Source organism: Eretmochelys imbricata, chromosome 4 (assembly GCF_965152235.1).
Source record: "Eretmochelys imbricata isolate rEreImb1 chromosome 4, rEreImb1.hap1, whole genome shotgun sequence".
NCBI lineage: Eukaryota > Metazoa > Chordata > Testudines > Cheloniidae > Eretmochelys > Eretmochelys imbricata.
In genome coordinates this window covers 77,693,419-77,715,136 of record NC_135575.1, presented here as the reverse complement: position 1 = coordinate 77,715,136, position 21,718 = coordinate 77,693,419, and the positions used below count along the sequence as shown (strand labels likewise).

The 21,718-nt window shown below is 40.9% G+C and overlaps 1 protein-coding gene across 1 annotated transcript; it reads right to left on the bottom strand.

Moving 5' to 3' along the window:
* Window positions 1-13,425: 13,425 nt before the first annotated feature.
* SPCS3 (signal peptidase complex subunit 3) lies at window positions 13,426-21,484 on the bottom strand. The gene is made up of 5 exons (XM_077815493.1): window positions 21,141-21,484; window positions 19,193-19,266; window positions 15,679-15,755; window positions 14,400-14,515; window positions 13,426-13,865 (listed from the first exon to the last, which is right to left on the bottom strand). Exons 1-5 carry the CDS (start codon window positions 21,281-21,283, stop codon window positions 13,733-13,735), a joined length of 543 nt encoding a protein of 180 aa, XP_077671619.1. The 5' UTR covers window positions 21,284-21,484; the 3' UTR covers window positions 13,426-13,732.
* Window positions 21,485-21,718: the final 234 nt, after the last annotated feature.

Below are 21,718 nucleotides of genomic sequence, written 5' to 3'. Positions count from 1 at the left end.
CTGTCACCCCAGGTCCTTTTCCGCAGAACTGCTGCCTAGCCATTCGGTCCCTAGTCTGTAGCTGTGCATTGGGTTCTTCCGTCCTAAGTGCAGGACCCTGCACTTATCCTTACTGAACCTCACCAGATTTCTTTTGGCCCAATCCTCCAATTTGTCTAGGTCCCTCTGTATCCTATCCCTGCCCTCCAGCGTATCTACCACTCCTCCCAGTTTAGTATCATCTGCAAATTTGCTGAGAGTGCAATCCACACCATCCTCCAGATCATTTATAGAAGATATTGAACAAAACCGGCCCCAGGACCGACCCCTGGGGCACTCCACTTGACACCGGCTGCCGACTAGACATGGAGCCATTGATCACTAGTTGCGATTTAGTTGCAATTGGTCCTGCTTTGAGCAGGTTGTTGGACTAGATGATCTCCTGAGGTCTCTTCCAACTCTAATCTTCTATGATCTCTGGTTTTCTAGCACACTGTGTTAATATCTGGATATGGAGGCATCTCCTAATAAATCTGATGAGCAATTGAGATTTTAGCAATTACAGCCATTTTAAAAATTCTCTCTTTCTTGGAGGAAGACAGTATTGCTGTGTTAAAAAGAAATTAGATAAAATGCCTCCCAGTTTCCAAAAAAACATGCTTAAACCTTCAGTTCCATCCTTATGAAATAAAGGCTTCCCTGATGTCTAGCAGCTACTGAACACAGGTAGTAAAAGTCTTGACTTTCCATTCCAAAGTTCATGGCTTCTCATCCAGGATATATTTGATTTTCAAAAAAGTGGAAGAGCCTCCAAGCATTTAGCTTTAAAATATTTTATTACACACTAATGTGCTGTTGCCTAGAAGTCAGCAATTCCAAAGACCAGCACCTAGGCAGAGATTCCCCTCTTGCATGTTAAAAAATTTATCAGAGCTCATGTACAACAGTATTTTGAAATAAACAACAATAGACAAATCTTCCCCTAGGATTTGTGAGAAGAATTTAAAGTTATACATTAGATGAATTACCATTATGTACATTTTTTTGGTGCATCTTCAGTCAGAGCAGTTGATCTTGGAAACAACTAAAACCACTTCTTGTACACCAACAAGAAGTTTCAGCTTAAGTTCAACTGTAAGCTGACAACATTATCTCATCTAGGGCCCAAGCCTGCCCCCACAAAACAGTATTTTGAGTTTTTAAAGTCAGACGTATGTTTTCAAAAATATGTAATGACACAAAAAGAGTAGTTTTCAGAGTAGCAGCCGTGTTAGTCTGTACTTGCAAAAAGAAAAGGAGTACTTGTGGCACCTTAGAGATCACGAAAGCTTATGCTCAAATAAATCTGTTAGTCTCTAAGGTGCCACAAGTACTCCTTTTCTTTTTACGAAAAGAGTAGTGATCAAAACGCAATAAGACATTTGTAAATGGTAATGTATAAGAGGAAATCCTACAACGCAAACACATTGTTTGGAGAGCCTAAAAATACCACAGTATTATGAAGAATATACAATTTGAAGCAGACATAACTGATGAACTACTTTTAAGGGACCTTCCAAAAATCTCCAGGGCTGAGAGGCTGATGATAAAAACCATCATCAATCTTTTCAAATCTTGCATCATTCCCTTGAGGGAAGAATATTGCTCATTAATAGTCAAAATGCATCATGACTGCATTCCTTAAAAGAATAATTCAGAGCAATGTAGCTCATATTGACCAACATAATCTATCTAGACAAAGAAATACTGTCACTAGTTTTAGCAAACCAGCTATCTCTGACTAGTGAAAATTAGCAGTGGGAAGACTAATCTATCTTTATTTCAGGGGAAGTCACACCTTCATATATTTTTCAGACACTAATTGTCAATCATATTAAACAAAGTCAGCCATATTTTAGTATTAGGAGAGAAAGCATTAGGGTTCTTTTAGAGGACATTTTTGTTGTACTAGAGAGCCTTACTTTTGGATATCAATTTACAACCTCTATCTGCTGTGGTCACAGGCTGCTGCGGCAAGAGAAGACTGGGGGGAGTCCGCTCTCCCTCCTCAGCCCTGGGGCAGCCTGCACTCCAAACCCCTCATCCCTGGCTCCAACCTAGAGCTTGCACCCCCAACCAGAGCCCTCAACCCCCACACCCAAACTCTCTCACCTAGCCCTGAGCCCCCTCCCACATGCCAAACCCCTAGGCCCCGGCCCCACCCCCACCACATATCACCTACATATTAGTGCACATAACAGAATTGATTCTGCACATGGATGTAAAAAATTAGAGGGAACATTGGAAATCAGGTATCTTGGTACGGTAATGGCATACTAAACTGTATCATATTGTTCAACTACTTGGCGGCACTATGTAAAATACCCTATTTAAGCTAACCCCAGCCATACCTGGCAGAGCATTAAAGGATCTTAGGATGAATACATCTGGTGTGTATAATCAAACTCTATAACCAGTCCGTATCTGCTACAGAAATACATGACAGGTATGGTCAGGTGTCAGACTTCTAGTTGACTTCCTGGACATGTGGGCTACTAGGTTTCCCTCCAGGACATGAAGGAATCAACTTTAATAGGTGGAATGCCAAAGAACTGTCAGCTATTGGAGTTTTTTTTTTCCAGGGCATAACACTAGTGGTTTTGGAACAGCTCAGAATTAAATTTAATTACCTTCTCTGGATTTCTAGCTATACTACAAGTTAGACATTTCCTAGAATTAGGAAACGAAGTTCCATGAGTGCGGAAGATCCGATCAGAAAAATACAATCAATCAGAGGGTGGCCGTAACTACATCTCTGCTGTACAACTTCATTGAGAAATACTCATCAGTATATGCCCCAAATTCTATACTTTATATTCAAGATGTTAAGATTCCTCTTAAAGATAATCAGAGAAAAAAGAATTTGAATACCCCTTGAAGTCTGTATTTGCACATTTTAGTAACTGAATTTCACTCAATATAGACCACGGTGGGCAAACTACGGCCCAGGGGCCACATCTGTCCGTTTTAATCTGGTTCTCAAGCTCCCGCCAGGGAGCAGGCTTGGGGACTTGCCCTGCTCCACTCGGCTCCCGGAAGCAGTGGCATGTCCCCCTTCTGGCTCCTACACATAGGGGCAGCCAAGGGGCTCCACACACTGCCCCCACCCCAAGCGCCACCCCCGCAGATCCCACTGGCAGGGAACCATGGCCAATGGGAGCTGCACGGGCAGTGCCTGTGGACAGGGCAGCATGCAGAGCTGCCTCGCTGCACCACCACGTAGGAGCTGGAACATGCTGCTGTTTCTGGGAGCTGCTTGAGGTAAGCATTGCCTGGAGCCTGCACCCCAACCCCCTCCTGCACCCCAACCCTCTGCCCCAGCCCTGATACCCCCCCCCGCCCTCCTAACCCCTCGGTCCCAGCCTGAAGCATCCTCCTGCACCCCAACCCCTCATCCCCAGCCCCACCCCAGAGCCCACACTCCCTGCTACACCCCAACCCCCAATTTCATGAGCATTTATGGCCTGCTGTACAATTTCCATATCCAGATGTGGCCCTTGGGCCAAAAAGTTTGCCCACCCGTTATAGACTGTATTTTCCTTCACTTGCTAACAAAAATTAATTCCGATCTATATTTAAGATAATGCATGAGGGACAGCAATCATGTTTGCAGTATGTATGGAGCTGCAATTATATATGCAAAATAAGGATGAACCTATCTACTGGAAGACAACATTGGATTAAAAAACAGAAGGAAGTTTATGGAAACTATGAGGTATATGTATATAGATATCCTGGTTACTAAGCAATAAAAATCAACCAACTATCACTTTAGGCTCTAAAAATACTGCAGTTATCAGTTGTCCAAGATGATATTAGTATTTATATTCATAGCAATTACATGGATATGAAGAAGAGTTTATTATACAGAATTTAACTACTCTTAAATATTAAGTTGTTAAAGACAGACAACACCAAATATGTTTATATAAATGTATAAAGTAAGCTCTTCCTTTGTGTTATTGACATTATACTCTGTTCTCTACTGTTTGTAACATGCAGCTCTTTGTTTATCTGATGGCAATAAAATGATAAAAATTTGAAATATCTTCTTCCAAACAGTACAGAATGGTCAGTTCCTTCAGTTGAATTTGCCCTTATTGCGTTTCCCAAAAGTTTACCCGTCAATTCAGGTTTCCCAAATAAGCAAGTATTCACACCGAACCAAATCCAGAGAAAAGGAGATTTGTTTCAACTCTTGTTCATTTGAATACAATGTTCAGTGGCTGAAATTCTATTTACCAAGCATGTGCCACATGGAGGACAAAAAATTGTATTTCTATTGTATGTCAAGAGCTCAACCCTACAAATATTTATTAGTGGGTACAGTGCTTACTAGGCTGCATAGTCTCATTGATTTCAAAACCCATAATGTTTTATTGGTCTGGTCCAAATCTCTGTGAACTGACCCAAAACTTTTGGTTTCCTAAAGCTTTCGGATACCAAGCACCTTTTCAACCCGTACAGGATAAATTTTCTATCTCAGAATCTCAGGGAATTTACATTCTGCTCTTCCGGCCTTCAATTAGCCCCACCAACTTAATGCTGTCAGGCTATGAACATTATCTGCAGATTCCAGCCTAGGGCTTCAATCCTTCAAGCACTTAATCCACATGCTTAAATCTAAGCATGTGACCACTCATTGAAGGCAGTGAAAATTATTCACATGCTTAAGATTAAGTATATGCATTAGCGACTGCAGGATCAGGGCTTATAGTTGGTGCCTTGACTTCTTTTGTCAGAGCAACATTGCTTTTTAGGTGTAAGAAGCTTTTTCAGCAAAGCACCCAGAAGAGCAGTTTTGGTCTGTTCAAGTTTACTGATCCTGTAGTTTGTCTGTATAAATTTGGAGTCCACGGTGGCTATAGTTACCTGTAAATTATACAATTTGTGGTCCAAACAATCTTTCAATATTTGCAAAAAAATAAGGAATCCCATACAGAGGTACCACATAAGATATAAAGTGTTATTCGGGGGGGGGCGAGGGGGGGGGTGTCTGGACTGTGCATTAGATTGGAGGATTTTGCTAACTGTATATTTGCATTCAGTTTATGGTATTCCAATAAAAGATATCAAGGGGAAGGCAATTATTCACATGTTGGCACTTCCATTTGTAATGATACCCTTAGATTCTGAGAGTCATCTACTTTTAAGAGCAACAAAAATGTTTTCAGGCCCAATTTCCAGAAATGATGAGCACCTGCAGTTCCAACTGATTTCAGTTAGAGATTTGAGTGCTCAGCACTCTTGAAAGTTTTGCATTTAGCTTTCTAGTCCAAACCAAGTTTTAAAGCCATTTTATTAAAACACCACAATTCAAGGTGTGTTACCCTCACAAAACATATATAATCCAAGTCATGTGTATAGATTATGAAGAATACACACACACAGATAAATGTAAATTAGGAATAACAAGCTCACAAAATGTACTATAGAATGTAATGAGCTCAAGATCAACTCAAATGGCTTGATATGAATAGGTCATTCTTAACCATGCATACAAGTTCAAGCAATTTTACTTAATACACTGAGGAACATTCTAACCACTGAAATCAATACTAATAAAAAGGAAATGTCAGAAAACATCAACAATACAAACACTAATAGTTGTTTACTCAGTGCTTTATCATTTTTATCCTCTACTTGTATAGTGCAGCCTAGCTGCAAATAGTCACACATACATGAATCCAATGGAAGTGGGATTCACCCCTTAACATTTGCAAAGTTCTTTGAAGAAATTAACTGCAAGACTGGACCAATAAATCCTAACACCTTTCTTTCACGAGAAGAACAAGTCTACCCAAACTGAGACTAGCCTTTAAAAAGCAGCCCTAACAATCTCAGGACAGTTAGAGGAACTGTCTTCCCTAAAAACTCCTGGTGAGACAGCGGCTCAGGTCATCATCCCTCTTCTACTCCATTTGGGGTGACAGACCTGATTATTTAGAATGGCTGCAATGAAACAAAAATCACTTCTCTTCCTGAGACAGGGTAGAAATCCAGAAATCAGGCAGTCCCACCAAGTAGCCAAAGCCCAGCAGGAAACGTGAAGGCAAGTTTGTCAGCCTATTTTATTGGAGTGCAGGGTTAGGCAAATCATTTAGTTTCCCCTTTGTAAAATGAGAATAGTCAGTGGTGGCTGATGCCCATAGGGCTTAGACTGCCAGTACCAGGGCCCTTCCGCAGTCCCCTGGAAAGTAACTAGCTCTTCAAAGCAACACATATACACAGGATACTAGTTGGAGAATGTCATGGGGCAGCAATTCTATATGGGATAAGGGAGGCTTGGGGGGGGGGGGGAGCTATGAAAAAAACAACAACCTCTCACCCACATTTTCCCCTCTCAGAATTAAAAACTGGAAACTTTTCTTCCATTCTGCCCTTACTGTAAATAGTATTCATCCCTTCGCAACCCCTTCACTGTTTTTTCCTATTCCCAACCTAATCCTCTCCAAATCTACCTGTTGCTCCCTTCCCCAGTCTTCCATGCTGTCTTACACTCCCACCAGTTAATAGCATTCCCCCCCCCAGTAGTCAGCCATGACAGCCCAGCCCAACCCACCTTTCCCAGTTCCCTCCAACCCAACTCCTACCTAAACAGGAGTGCTTTCCCATTCAACCCCCCTATTTCCATTCATCTATCCTGGCAGGCTCAGAACCCCAACACACATCCTCTTTCCTAATCTATCCATAGCTCAGAAACACCTCACTCAGGTCCTAGACCCTCTCCTTTCTGACATACCTACATTCAGAGCCACCAACGCATCTAGGCTCACAACTCCCCCGTGTTGCTAGGCTTGAATAAGCAGATACCATGAGGAAGAAATGCGGCTGGCGTCCCTATGACCAACACCACTGGAACTAACCTGGGATTATCATCCTGTATCTGAGCCTCCTTCTTCCTGTGGAAACTACAGCCAACCCCTCTTCATGTACTAATCTGAGCGCACAGAGGACTACTTCCCGTTGCTTGCGGGGGGACTGCCTGGTCCCTAGTGGCAGCAAGCGGTATTACATGCTGCAGTACAACAGCCACGCTGCAGATACTACTACAGTGATTCTTATTGCGGCCACCTGCGGAGGAGGCATTATTGGCAGAGTTTAGCACTTTCCACCTCTAGCAACCAGCCAGCCTCTGGAGATAACGAGAGTTACCTTTCCTTCTAAAGGCACGTGGAGATTCTTCCATGAAAAGTGTAATATAAGTTCTAATTAGTATTAACCAAATCACTTTGGGTTTAATTTTATAAACCAGTCTTCGCTTTGCCCGACACAAAATACAAAGCATGCTCTCTCGTTGTCAGAGTTCCCTAGTGGTGTAATATTAGGAGTTGTAATAACTGAGCCTGTTTTTACTTGGCTGCCTGCTTTCTTTTATCTACTTAGACCGATGCCACAAACACTTACACAGGTGCTTTAAATCAGGCTTGTAAAGTTAATATTGCCTGTGTTTGCAGAATCAGAGTATTTATTACTATTTAGGCATGTTTGTTGTGTAAATAGTTGCAAATAAAATATCTCCTGATTCTTTAGCAAAACTAGAAGTGTACAAACAAGAGAGGAAACACTTTAATCATTTAATGGACTTTCTAAAAATCTCTTTCATAAACTGATTTTCAGTGATGTAGGGGAGCACTGTTACATGTGATGGAAGCTTGCTTCCTCCAAACCTGAATTTTGTGCCTAAATTGTTCTAACACCACTAGAAGTGCTTCCATGAAATTTATTTTTAGAACATTGCAACTGAGAATTATTTTTAAAGGAGGAACATTACTTTGCAGGGCTTCCAACCCAAATATTTTAGCAACCTGCTCAGATGAAGCTGGTTACAAACAAATGTAATATCAACAAATTTATTATCATGGCCTATAATGAATATTGTGAAAAGAGGAAACAGACAGAACAGGTAAAAGTATAGTAGGTTTTTAAAGTGTTTTCAATTTCAATAACCCAGGGTGTTAATGAGATAATTAAAGTTGTTTGGGGCTTTTTCAGTACATGAATTTTAAGCTGATCTTGTCTTTCAGCCACATACCACTTTTCACCAGTTTGACCGCACACTTTTAATAGTAAACAGGAACAACAGTAAACAGCCTATATTTCTCAGCTCCAACACAAGAGTGTATCTTCCAATTCTTCATAAAAATTATATTAAATACATCAGAGGTTTCTTGCATCAAATTTATTTGAAAACAAGTATTCAAAGTTTTTGTGGAATGTTAAGTATACCACAAATGTTAGAAAAAGTATCTTTATGTATAACATCAGTACCTAAAGGAGCAGATTAAAACCCAAAGGAAGCAATACATGTAGGGATCCAGTCATATGTTCAGATGCTCAATGCTTACTTTTTCATGCATCAGTAGACGTGGGAGGACTAGATGTATGTGTTCCCCTGAATTTTTTTTAAATAAATGGTTATTTCATAATACCACTAAAAACACCCAACTTTATGTAGAACTTTCCATTTTTAATATGCTTTAGTCACAATAACTAAGGAGTCTTGACCCTGACCCAGTGAGATAAGAAACAAGTAGATGACCTGACACAGTACTCTACCCTGCAGCAGAGGACCTATGAACATGCCACTCTAAACACGAGTGAGAAGTGTCCTTCTTCTAAAGGTATCCCGCACTTGCAGTGAGAATGAAACCAAACGCTCCATGCCATGTACTTCAGCATGATTGCAAAAACAAATTGGCTCTCTCTCCCTCTCTCTCCTCTTAAGGCTCTTCAGTCCCCTTCTCCTAAGGATATGGTGCTTTCATTAGAGAAATTCCAGGACCTTCTTACACTGGGCAAAACTTCTAGAGTTAAGATCTTTTCTTCATATTCGATGGATATTATTTATTGTCTTTATTAGAAGACTGGAATATCCAATTTTTTGTAAGAAGTTATGTTTGTGTACATTTGTTTGATAGCAGCTCTTTTCCTGTTTAATGAAAGCACTTCACACAGAGGCTTTAATGAGCAACCTTCAATCTGATTGAGAGAGGCTCTGATTATCAAAGGCATCCTAACAAATGTAGGTGGTTCTCAGTTGAACGCCAAACCACGGGAAATAAACTGTAAGCAGGAATTCTGGGAAATAATCTATCCATAAAGGAGACTGCAAGCTCCAGCTGTAGTGCAAGTTTCATTACCACAGAGAGCAGGTATAATCATGAGCAAGAATTGCCATTGACTAGAGTTTATGGTTTAATTTTTCTCTTTTGCATGTAGCCCCCTCCCCCCTTTTTTTAAATGTATTCTAATTTTTGTAATAAAAATTGACTATGCCAACCTCTCTGAAAAGTGCATGCAGCTGGAAAATTGAGAACACATTTGCACTGCACAAAATGGAAAATGGAGGAAAAGAATGACTTACTTACGATGCAATGACACTAGTGTAAGGATTTAATTGTGGAAGTGTTTAGTTACCAAGTTATTGCCTAATTATTCAAAAATGGAATTTATTTATAAAAGGTTCATAAACGATTATTCAACATTATAGCTATGAGTTGTTTGCATTACTGATAGGTATAAGCACATCAGTAGAAAGTGTTATAGATTATGTTGCAACCTGGCCCAGTCCTATCTCTGGGCAAACACCAGTCTATTGTAAACAGCCCCAAATCCTGGGCCCCATGTTCTCCTAAACCCCTATGTCTGGGTAGTAACTGATCCCTGGGGCTAGCTCTGGGTCTCCCAGGCACATGCAGGTTCAGGCCCCATGTCTGAGCTCTTTCTTGGGCAATGGGACCCTGAAGTACAGCCACCTTACACCCTGCAAAAAGTGCCTCAGCCTTCCAAAGGCCCCACTTACTTAAGCATATTCCCCCAGAGCTGACCTGGCTGTGGGAGCTCTGGTACCTTGATTAAACTCTTCAGGGATGTGTGTTTGGGGCATGAGAATCCAAGCTCAGGCTTCCCCACCCTTTTGCTTCTATGTAAAGTCATTCAAAGTCAATGTTTCAGCAAAAAAGAGTAATTCAGAGTTAATTGCCCAGTCACATCTTCTCTGACAGTCTTTCCACCAGGTGTCAAATCACGGCCTCAAAATATCTGCTTTCACCCACAAGAGATCACACCCCATGAAGGTTACAATACAAAGCAGAGAGTGTGAAACCCATTGTTTCAGGTACTGACATGGAGTTGACAATGACAGACCGATCCCCAGTCTGTCAGATAGTTATAAGCTTGCTGAAATCTGTAACTGATAACATAGTGACTTTTATACATGGTTAAGTATCTATTTATAAATAAACAGTGACCTGTTTTGTGCAAGATTTTGGACTGAGTGCTCATATAATATAAAAAAAAAAAAAAAAAAAGAGGAAGACTTGGTAGTTCCCAAAAAATTCACATTGTAAATTACATATACAATTAAGACTTGCAAAGCACTGTATCAGCAAAAGATGGTCAAGCCTCACAAGTTGTATATTTTCTACCACTCACCCTTCTTTAGTGCATGACCAGTAGGAGGCTTTGTGAAAAATGTGTATCAAGATAGTATCTGAACAGAGAAAACAGGTGCCTGGAGGACAAGTGGAGAAAGCAGTAGGGTAAATTTTTCAAAAGTGACTTAAGGCTCCTAAATCACTTAGATTTTTGCAAATTTTACCCTCAAGTCTATTCTCCAGGACCATATCACTTTAGGGAAAAGTCAGTGGAAGGTGATGAAAGGACATGGCATTCAATGGAAGAGCGGCAGTATGACACTAAGTAGCCACTGTGACAGTTTTCTGAATGTCCTTTTTGTATTACTTTAGTGCCTAGGAGCTCTAGTCATAGACCAGGATGCCATTGTGCTAGGCACTGTACAAACAGATCAAAGACCAATCCCTGCCCCAACGAGATTACAACCTTAATGTAAGACAAGACTTGCAATTTCTATTTTGTTTGTTTCAAGACGGATAGCGTAAAAAGTAATTTAAATTCTTATCTGTTCATTTGATTCTTGTGACCTGGTTGAAACAGCACAGACTGCTGGGTTTTCCTCTTCCTCAGTATATACCGGGCAAGCTATACCAAAGTAGAATGGATTCTTCTGGCTCCAGACTCATCTCTCTACTATATGTTCTGATGGAACCCAGGTGAGAATTCCTATACCCTGTAACTAGATCATGGCTGGGTCTCGACTGCAGTGCCTTCCTCCTGTATGGATACATGTGCTATTTCAACCAGGCCACAAATCAAGTTAACAGATAAAGGCCTAAAATTTGCACCAGTCTCGACACCAATTAGTAGATTTGGTAAATCAGTCCCTGTAAAAATAATGGCATAATAGAGACCAGAGATAGAGGCTAGATAATGTACTGGAGAAGAAAAGCCAGGAATATGCCAAAACTGGAGAGAATGGGAAAGAACAATTTCTGAGATGAGGCGCTTCAGTAACAGATCACTGGTCTGAGCATCCTGCAGCAGCTGCTGCCGTAACTTTCAAATGGTGTGCTTTATATACTTGTATAAAGTACTTCTAAATGGTAATCTTGCAGAGTTCCTCTAGAGGCACAACTCCACTCCAAACAAGAGACCTGGTAGAATATACTTTGATCCTTTTCAGGGAAGGAACTACAGCTAACTTGAAGCTTTCTGAATGCAAGCTCTTAACCACTTTGCCAGGAAGCCTTAAGTCTCTCCTTAACATCTTGGAAAATTATGACCTATAGAAAGGCTATGACCTATATAGTAATCTAGATATGACAAGACTTTTCTTTCCTGCAATTCAAGTTAGGAAAGAAACTGAAATGGGAAGCTTCCTGTTTAAGCTGAAATTCTGAAGCCATTTTAGGAAAGAAGCTCAGATACATAGAAAGGACAGATTATCCTTTAGGAAGGCCAGGAGAATAGACCAATTTATCAATTTGATTTTTTTTGTTGTGTGTGTAAATGTTAATCTTAATTAACAAATGGCAGAAGCAGAGACCAAGTGATATTCCTTTACCACCAAAAAAGGGCAAAATATTTTCATATAATTGAGACAACATAATTGAAATTCGTATACATTGCTTTAACTTAATTAGAGCAAGAATTTTCTGCACATACTAACGGTATGGGGGTGGCAGGCTATGCTGTTATCCCTCCTCACAAGGAACAGGATGCAGGGAGGAAAAGGTGGCCCCATACAAACAGTTTGAAAGCCTTTTTTAAAAAAAAGTTGGAGTCAACTCACAACATAGGTTTGTCATAGAGGATCTGATCAATGGCCAATCTACTGTCCTGTCTCTGATAATTACTGCTATCAGATACTTTAGGGGGAAGGAGAAATATTTCATAGTGGACAATTATGGAATAATCTGCCCAAAAATGATATTCCTTGCTGAACCCAAGTATCCCATGCAGTTTTATATTATCTTATCTAGTAAAATTGACTATGATTTTATATCTATATAAATGTTTAATCCTTTTAAAAATTCTACTAAGCTGTTGACCTCAGCTCTTGGGATAATGAACTTCACAGACTTACTATGAATTGTACAAGATAATATTTCCTTTGATCAGGTTTTTAATATGTAGCCTTCCAATTTCACTGAATGTCTCCTTGTGCTTGTACTGTTAAAAAGTGAAGGACAGTGGCCCCTCTACCTTCTGTACACAACTCATTTTGTATACTATTCTACATCCTATTTGTCTCATTGCTAAGTAGTCCCAATCTTTTTAATTTATTCCCATGAAAGTCTAATTTTTATTTTCACACTTTTACTATATTTTAATTTTATTTGTCTATAATACTGAAAGTCAAGAATTCCAAATATTTTACAAGAAAATCATATATTTTGTATATCTTTTTTTTTAAACACATTTTTATTTTGTATACTGCACAACACATCCTAAATGCTTTAAGATGATCTTCTGACTTTAATTAATCCAAAATTATTTATTTGTACAAGTGTGAAAAAAATGCACACTTGGTTAATATTAAGCTTTTTCAAATAAGCAAAAAAAATTCCAATTTATATGCGAGAGTTATTTTTCCACTGTTTTATCCTGCTTATGATTTCTACTGGTATCTATGTTGTAAACAGCTCTTAAAATATTTGTGTGTTTTTTTTAAACACAAAACACATACTCTTGTTAAATCAATGGCACACTCTTGTTAAATCAATGAATATTACATAAATCTTTCAAATAAGGATTTCTGTTCAACCAATATCAAATTTGAGCTGAAACAGTACTAAAATACTCCTGATTGATGGCTCATGGAAAATGAACAACAACAATTTCTACAGAGTGGCTTTTTATGCTACTACAAAGAAACAATCTACCCTAATTCAGCATTCAGCTGAAGAATACAATACAATAGCCACAGTGCCTATGAACCTGCAAGTACTACATTTTTGGCTACAACACTGAAATTTGTGCATGGCGCTTCAGAGGGATTACATAAAGAATTTTTATAATAAATTTTAAAATAATCAGACTATGTTCTGGGTTTAAATGTTTATTTATAAGAAACATATTTTTCTACCCACATGGCCAACAAAAAAAGTTAGTTTTACAAAAATTTTAAACCATCCGTTTACCTTTCCCGTAAGTTTCAGCATCAGTGTTTTATTTAAAATTTAAAAAAAAAAAAAAGTCTAAATTTCAGCTTTTTTTTCCTGCTCAGTTAGAGCCAAAGAAATCAAGTACCTTTGACTGGAGAGCTGCAGGGGATAGGAGAAGAAAGTGATAAAATGTATTCATAATATACAAGTATAAAAATACGTTGCTTAGGATTCAGTATAATAATTTAATAACTTTTTGCTGTTTCATAAGTATCTGGGAATGGAACAGATACATGTCCTGATCCTGCCACAAGAGGTAGAATGCCAGCATTTGGTACAACGTTCCAGGAGAGAGTCAAAGTGACGTTTCTGTTTCCCCTGTAAAATCAAAATAGATCATCAGAAGAAATACTCAACTTATAAAGACGTAAGTTACCTTGAATATGAATACTTTTCTGTGAGCCAGAAATAATGGGCATTTTAAATTTACACAGTTTGCATTGGTTTACAGTATTTGCACAAACCTACTGCATGGAATATGACCTAGAGTCCAGATACCTTTCCTGCAAAGTATTTGAGGATTCTCCACACCTTGCAGGACATGACCCTAGCTCTGCAGGCACAGGCTGAAACCTGGCAGCCATGTGCTTCTGGCAGCCGCTTGCTTTTCAGCCCAGTGAATTGGGGGGTAGACAGTGGAGGTCTGGATCTCTACCACATAGCACATCTCATCAGCTGATTTATGAAGATGTAATAGTCTTGAAACAATTATAAAATTTAAAAGAATAAATATTCTAAAATTGTTAAATATTCATATTCCCCCCACCTACCTCTCTCCCACTCCTACCTCAGCAACACACAAATATCCAGAGTACAGAAGAGCTACACTATAAAGAAATGTAATTTACTCACTTGAGACCATTTCCATCATCAAAGAAAAAGTATTTTGATTTCATGTCTTTTAGTAACAGCTTTGGACTATCTCCTCTCAAAATGATCTTGTCCCAAAGGACAACCTGGTTCAGGGCCTACAATTAAAATTAATCACTGAGTTAACACAATTAAGTATATCTGATCACTGGAAATTACAAAGCATTACTGATTCAGGAAACAAATTGCAGAGCATAAACTTTGTTTTATGGATTCCAAGTGTAACAGAACTACGTCTCACAAGAACAGAGGTTTGCCACTAAAATATTTAAATATGGTAGAGATAACAGACCTGACAGAACCTTATTTTAAGGATAGCAGATTTTAAAGACATACCAGGAGAAAGTATGATGGATTCTAGTGTTTAATTGTAATTACAACTGCAAAAGTAAAAGTGATTTCAAACTATATAACTTTTATTTGGACATTGTCTCAAGAATGAAAGACTTGAGTTGTACTGAAGTCAAATCCTATCATTTTGTACAAATTTTTCAGTGTTTTTTATGAAATATTACTGTATTCAGATTTGTAAGTATAATTCCAAAAGAATAACTGCACCTCAGTAAGGTGTCCTGAATTCGTAAGAGGTTTTATGTATCTCTTCTGAATTACTTACTCAGTAATGATGATCTGCCATATTGGGGTTGACACCAGACAAAATTCCGAGTTTCTGATACAATTTGAACAAGGGACTAAAGTATATCATTATAATGTACCAATTTATAAGAGTTGGCTGTTTATAAACTGAACTTATGAAATATAAAACAATATAGACTCTTAAAGCCTAACTAATGAAACAGAGAATTCTAAAAATTGATTCAGAAGTGCAGTTGTGCTACCAGCATAGATGGAATATTACTTTATTTAAATAGTCATTAAAAACAGATTAGGTAGTGACGTAGTCTTGAGAATGAATTTTAAAAATCATTTTAGGAAAATTGTGACCTCTCTACAGTGGCAAAATAGCTGTACCAGTTGAAACAGTTGAGAACAGCAGTTTTAAGTGACAATGGCGCCAAAGGGCTATGTATCGAGAGCTGTATGGCATTTTAGCTACATCACTATTTCAGAAAGTCAAAAGACGTAACATTTGCAATTCTTACTATTAAATATCAGCAAAAGCAAAAGTCAAAGATTGCAGGAATAAGTCAAAGTAATGTGAAATTTTTGTACCATAATCTTTCATAGGATGATTATAGCATGTTAAATAGCAGCTACACCAAATAATTTTAATTGTTTAAATTTTCTATTTCATACTTACATTGTTTTTTGTTGAATATTCTGCAGATAAATACAGAAATAACTGTTTAACATTCCAATCAAATATAGTTTGCAGATGTGAGCAAGTTAAGGAAAATGGTATACCAATTTTATTTTTAAACGATATTTCTACCAAATTCCAACATGGATTATGAGATGATCTAAGTACAATATAATTATAATGTTTAAGATATTTTCCTACATTTCAACATAACTGATGTTATCTGATCTACACGGCATACTACTTAAAGGGTGTTCTAACAGGAACTAATTTTTCTTTTAGTCAATATGAAAAAAATTAAAGGTTATCAGTATCTCTTTAAAAGCATAAGAAATAGTTTTTTGTACGCATCTAAGAGTAAGGCTACATTTTAGTCATTGGTATTTTTAGTAAAAGTCATGAACAGGTCACAGGCAGTAAACCAAAATTCACGGCCCGTGACCAGCCCATGACTTATACTATACCCCTGACTAAATCTTGGGAGTGCTGCGGGTGCTCGTGGGGGAAGGCCCAGGCCCCCGCCCCAGCACCTGGGGGGGGGGAACAGACCGGAGGCGCTGTGAGTGCTGCGGGGGGGAAAATGGCGCAGGTGCTCTGGAGGGGTGATCCAGGGGGGCACGGTCAGTGCTCAGGCGGGAGCAGCCCAGGACTCCTGCTGGTACTGGTGGGAAGGGGTTTGGTGGAGCTGGTAGGCTCCCTACTTGGCTTCTCAGAAGCACCGACATGTCCCTCCTTAAACTCCTAGCTTCGCAGTTCCCATTGGCTGGGAACCACCACCAATGGGAGCTACAGGGGCAGTGCCTGCGTGAAGAGGCAGCACATGGAGCTAAGAGCCGAGGGAGGGATGTGTTGCCGTTCCGGGGAGCCCCCCAAAGGTAAGCACCTCCCAGAGCCCTCACCCCCTCCCACGCCCCAACCCCCAGCCCTGAGGCCCCCAACCCAGAAGTCTCCTGCTACTCCTGGGGGTGGGGTGGGTGGCTCAGACTGCCCCAGCAGCAGCCAGTGCGACTGGCCCTGGGGCTGCCTCAGCTGCTCTGGCAGCCCGCTTCAAAAGTCATGGAAGCCTCCATGACAAACTTGCAGCCTTATCTAAGAGTGCTGTATTTGACACTGCAACTTAGTAACATCTCAGAATTTAAATATTACCCCACCCTAGTTGCCCCACTGAAAAACATTTCCTACACAGGAGAGGAAAGACTAAGAGTCCTTTACTAAATGATGTTCTTTAATATAGTATCACCTTGCTACTCTGTTGACAAGACCAATTTAAAGTATATGAATAACCAAAAGTAATTAAAAAAATACTAAGGATTGGTTTTAAATACACAAAGGAATCTCAGAACTGCAAATTAGTGGAGCCAAAACATAAATAAAATATCTGTTAGTTTCAAAGAAACATACCTTGTCTACCCTGTCTTCCCAAGAGTTAAACATTTCAGAGGTGTTTGAATATCTTGGAAGTTGCTATATTTCAACTATAGTTTTAAATTATTTTATATTAAGGGTATTATTATAGATAGGTTTAGTAGCACCTCTTATTGTTAAGCTTGTTTGATACTTCCAATTATAATACCCTGTTTTCAGTTGCAAAGTCAGACTTTCCTTGTAATGACTGTTCCCAGCTGCTCTGGGCCAGGCACCAGAACTTAGAGCAGGGAACCTGTCTCTCCTGTGCCCCTTCTGCTGGCACAAAGGCAAGAAAGGAAGAGAAAACTGTCTGATTCAAATGCAGAAGGGACAAAAGCTAGACCAGGAGAAAGGGAAAGAAAGACTGGGACAAGGAGTCTGCTGAGACTAGTACTAGAAGGGATTGGGGGGAGAAACTGCGACTGGTTGGGCAAGACAACTGGGAGCTGGTCAGGGAAATGGAAGGGACTCAAACACTTGGCTTGGGGGTTGACAACTGAGATCAGATGAGAAGTTGGGGAAGAGACTGGGACTAGGGGCGAGGCAGAGGGGAGACAGCTCTTGCAAGGAACTGGGGCACAGAAGGAGAACTGGGATTGGCTGGACAAAAAAAGAGTGGGATAAGGAGCCAGAAGGGGAGAGAGGAGAGGAGAGGAGAGACTAGAAACCATTAAGAAAGTGAAGAGGAAAATAAAAGAAACACAAGAGACAGGCAATCAAAGATAGAGAGAAAGGGTAGAAAGTAAGATGGGGAGAAAAATAGAAGACAGAAGTTGATATAATTGTGTATACTGCTCAATAAATTATTTCCAGTGAGTGATGATAAATGCAACTGATATTTAATATTTTGGTCCTTTATTTACTATGTCTGCCCTTGATCTTTACTGCCACTGACATCCATATTATAGGTCCTTAACTTTGTAATCCAGGCTTTCCTAACAGAATGAATTTGAAACCCGTGTCATAGATCTTTAAGTATTCATAAAATATACATTACATAAGCAATCCCTATGATTAACTACTTTTCTCCTTACCGACCTACACCCATACCATGGCTCTCCATGTTAAGCAATATCACTCCCAACATTTGTCGTGACAATGCTACAGCAAGAATGATTGAGATGATCAGGGCTAACGCTGAGCCTACCACTATACGCAGACGACTTCAACCACCTAAGAGCATCCTTGTCATTGAGGCAACCATTGTGGGCCTATCTGTCCTGCCCAGACTTCTCTGCGACATTGATGTTTGTGAAGAATGGGCTGCAGTTGATGTCAGATACCAGTCTCTTGACCCAACCACGTGCATACCCAGCTTTATTTGCCACGTTGCTCATGGGCCCTTCTGACCTGATTTCAAACAGGCCAGGGTAAATGGGCAGCCAGCCTTCACACCTGGGACCAACAGAGAATCCTAAATGCGGCTGTGGCTAAACACGTCACACATTATTGATGACTACACTCTGATTAGATTTAATGGTGGTTTGAGGACTCTGAACTTTGCTGATGAGGTTGCCACAAACCGTCTTGGCAATCTCCTCATCCGATAAGAACTACAGTAGAACCTCAGCGTTACGAACACCAGAGTTATGAACTGACCTGTCAATCACACACCTCATTTGGAACCAGAAGTACACAATCAGGCAGCAGCAGAGACCAAAAAAAAGCAAATCAGTACAGTACCGTTAAATGTAAACTACTTTAAATAAAAAAAGCAAAGCAGCATTTTTCTTCTGCATAGTAAAGTTTCAAAGCTGTGCTGAGTCAATGTTCAGTTGTAAACTTTTGAAAGAACAACCATAACATTTTGTTCAAAGTTATGAACATTTCAGAGTGACAAACACCTCAGGTTGTTCGAAATATTTGTAACTCTGAGCTTCTGCCGTATTTCTCGCCTCACCCAATACATTCTCTAATTCCATTTACTTTAAAACACTGCTTTCCAGAGATACTGGTGGTTTTCCTCGAACTTTTTACTTTCTTAAGGTCTTCTGGTTTAAATGTTGGAGGACTGGTTTCATACATTACAATCATAACAACTATGGAAGTGGTGTCAACAATATAGCAAAATTTATATTTTAAGCATTAGTGTTTTTATAAAGGATATCTGCAGTAACATCAAATGTAACAAATCCTAGATCACTTCTTTCTCTAGGCCCAGTGAAGTCTTCCACATTTTTTCTATTAATAAATAAATAAATAAACAAATAAATAAATAATAAAAAAGCAAGAACACAAAATTAGCATAGTTTGCATTACTTGTTTTATGTCAATGAACATTCTTATTGGTTTCCTTTGTACACTTTCTACCATTTTGATTGATTGATACACCCATTTATTGTATCTTGTCTTAATCAGATGGTAAGCACTTCAGGTCAAGAACACTGTTTTACTGTTTGTACACTTCCTAGCACAATGGAGCCCGTATCCTGATTGGATCATTTAGGTACTACTAGAATTCAAATAATAAATAAGAGTAATAATTTATGGACTTTTTCCTGCCTACGGAGACATGGGAAGCTCAACTGTGCTTCATTTGATTTTAGTCAAGCATATGTAGCCATCACCAACTAGTCAATACCAATTTGAACATCTGCAGCAGCAAAGGCAGTCATTCTGGTAGTAACTACTATTTTCAGTCATACCAACTGATTTTACATCACAAAGAGCCCCTCAGCCCATCTACATTAACCACCTGTTAACCCTGATTTCATATTTGTGCTGCACACACACATTGGAAAGTTCTCCCTTGGCACGTACAATCCTCAAACAAAAAAATACTACACTGGTTGAAAGTTTATGCTCTCTCCACAATATTAAGTCATCATGCCATAATTTAGTTGACAATGGATAAACCTCGCCACCAAAACTTCAGGAGCGTTGAACCTGACATTAACATTTGCTCCAGACTGAAACGGAGTTTACTCAAATCTCCAGGCATAAAAACAGAAAACTCAGGTCCCTGAGCTTTAAAAACAAAAAATTAAGTCTGCCACATTGATTAGTGCCTTCCTTACTTCAAAAAGAAAGAAGCTAAGAAAGCCCAAAGTTTTGTTTTGAAGGCTGACTACAGACTGTTCCTTCCCTTCACACAAACTAACATCTTCACATTATATGCACCTATATGACAGGTGCATAGAGTCACTGTCAATCTGTTACAGGAAGAATCCACACATTAAACTGGGGTTTGGCTGAAAGAAACCATCAAAAAAAGATGCGAGTAGAGAGATCCTCATTATGCTGCTCCAATTCAATTCTGACTGGGTTACTAGTTCGGTTTTAAAAAATGTGGCTTACAGAGATGAAGGATGTTTAGAGACATTTAAAGTCAGTCAATACCTATTCTTATATAGCCAATCACACTTTTTACAAGACACCAATTAAAGAAGGGAAGGTGGCATGTTGAAAAAGGTCTAGCATTAAGTCTGACAGAAGCCAATCAAGGAATCTGAATTCAAGAGAGAATATTCCCCCTTGTCAATATGTCTTGCCTTCATATAAAGCAGGAGTCTTGGTGCGTGTGATTGCGTGCAATTTATGCACTGCAACAGCCTTCACACAGAGAACTGGCAGAGAGGAGGAGGAGGAGGAAGGACACCAGTGCAGCAGAGTTGACTGTCGTGGGGTTCCCTCATTGGCCCAGCCAGGGGGGAGAGAGCGCGCAGGAAGGAAACGGAAGAGGCAGACACTGACTGTACTTATTCTAGGCCCAAGCTACAGAGAGGAGAACGGGGGAGGTGCGGGGGGCACTGATGGCAAACGATCTGTTTAACGACTCCCTAAAACAAATCAGGACAGGCAGCGCCCCTAGATTCCCATACCCCAGCCCCCTCGTGTACAGGTGCTGGGTGCGGCCACAGCCACCTGTCTATCGCCCCGGACAGGGGGTGCCGGCTGCTCCCCCTCCCCGCAGGGAGAGTTTGGCTCCGTGCCTCAGCAGCCCCGGGGCCCCGTGTGCGCGCAGACGCCGGCACCGGGCTCGGGCCCGGGCGGCGAACCCTCCTCCCCAGGCTCGGGACCGGCAGGGAAGGGGAGGTGCCCGGGGCCGCACTCACAGCATGACCCGGGAGACGGCGATGCGGACGGGCACGCTGCGCTCCTTGAAGGCGGTGGTGATGAAGCAGCCGAAGGTCAGCGCCGCCATGACGCTCAGGGAGAAGGCGAAGAGCGAGTTGGCCCGGGACAACACCGTGTTCATCTCTCCGCCCGGCCCCGCCGCTCAGCCACGCAGGCCCCGGCCGCTCGGCCCCTCCCTGCCGCAGCCCCTCGGGCGGACACCGCCGGCAACTGGGGCAGGCGGCGGCGGGTTTCTGCGGGGCCAGGAGCAGCTGCAGCCACCGCCTCCGTGCGTGAGCCCCCGGCACCAGCAGAGAGGAGAGGCCGGGCCGGATGCGCCTGAGCCCGCCCAGCCAGTGGGGAGGAGCCGCGCGACCCGCGCCAGCGCCCTGCCGGGGAGGCGGGACATCCGGCTGCCCCTCACGCGGCCTCCCCTGCGCGTGCCCGCAACCGACAGCGCGCCCCGCTGCCCCCCGCCGCCTGGGGGCCCCGGGCTGGCACCCACCCTCCAGCTCCACGCCATGCTCAGCTTTCACTCGCCAGCCCTCGAGCTTTAGAGGCGAGCCTCCTTGAATAT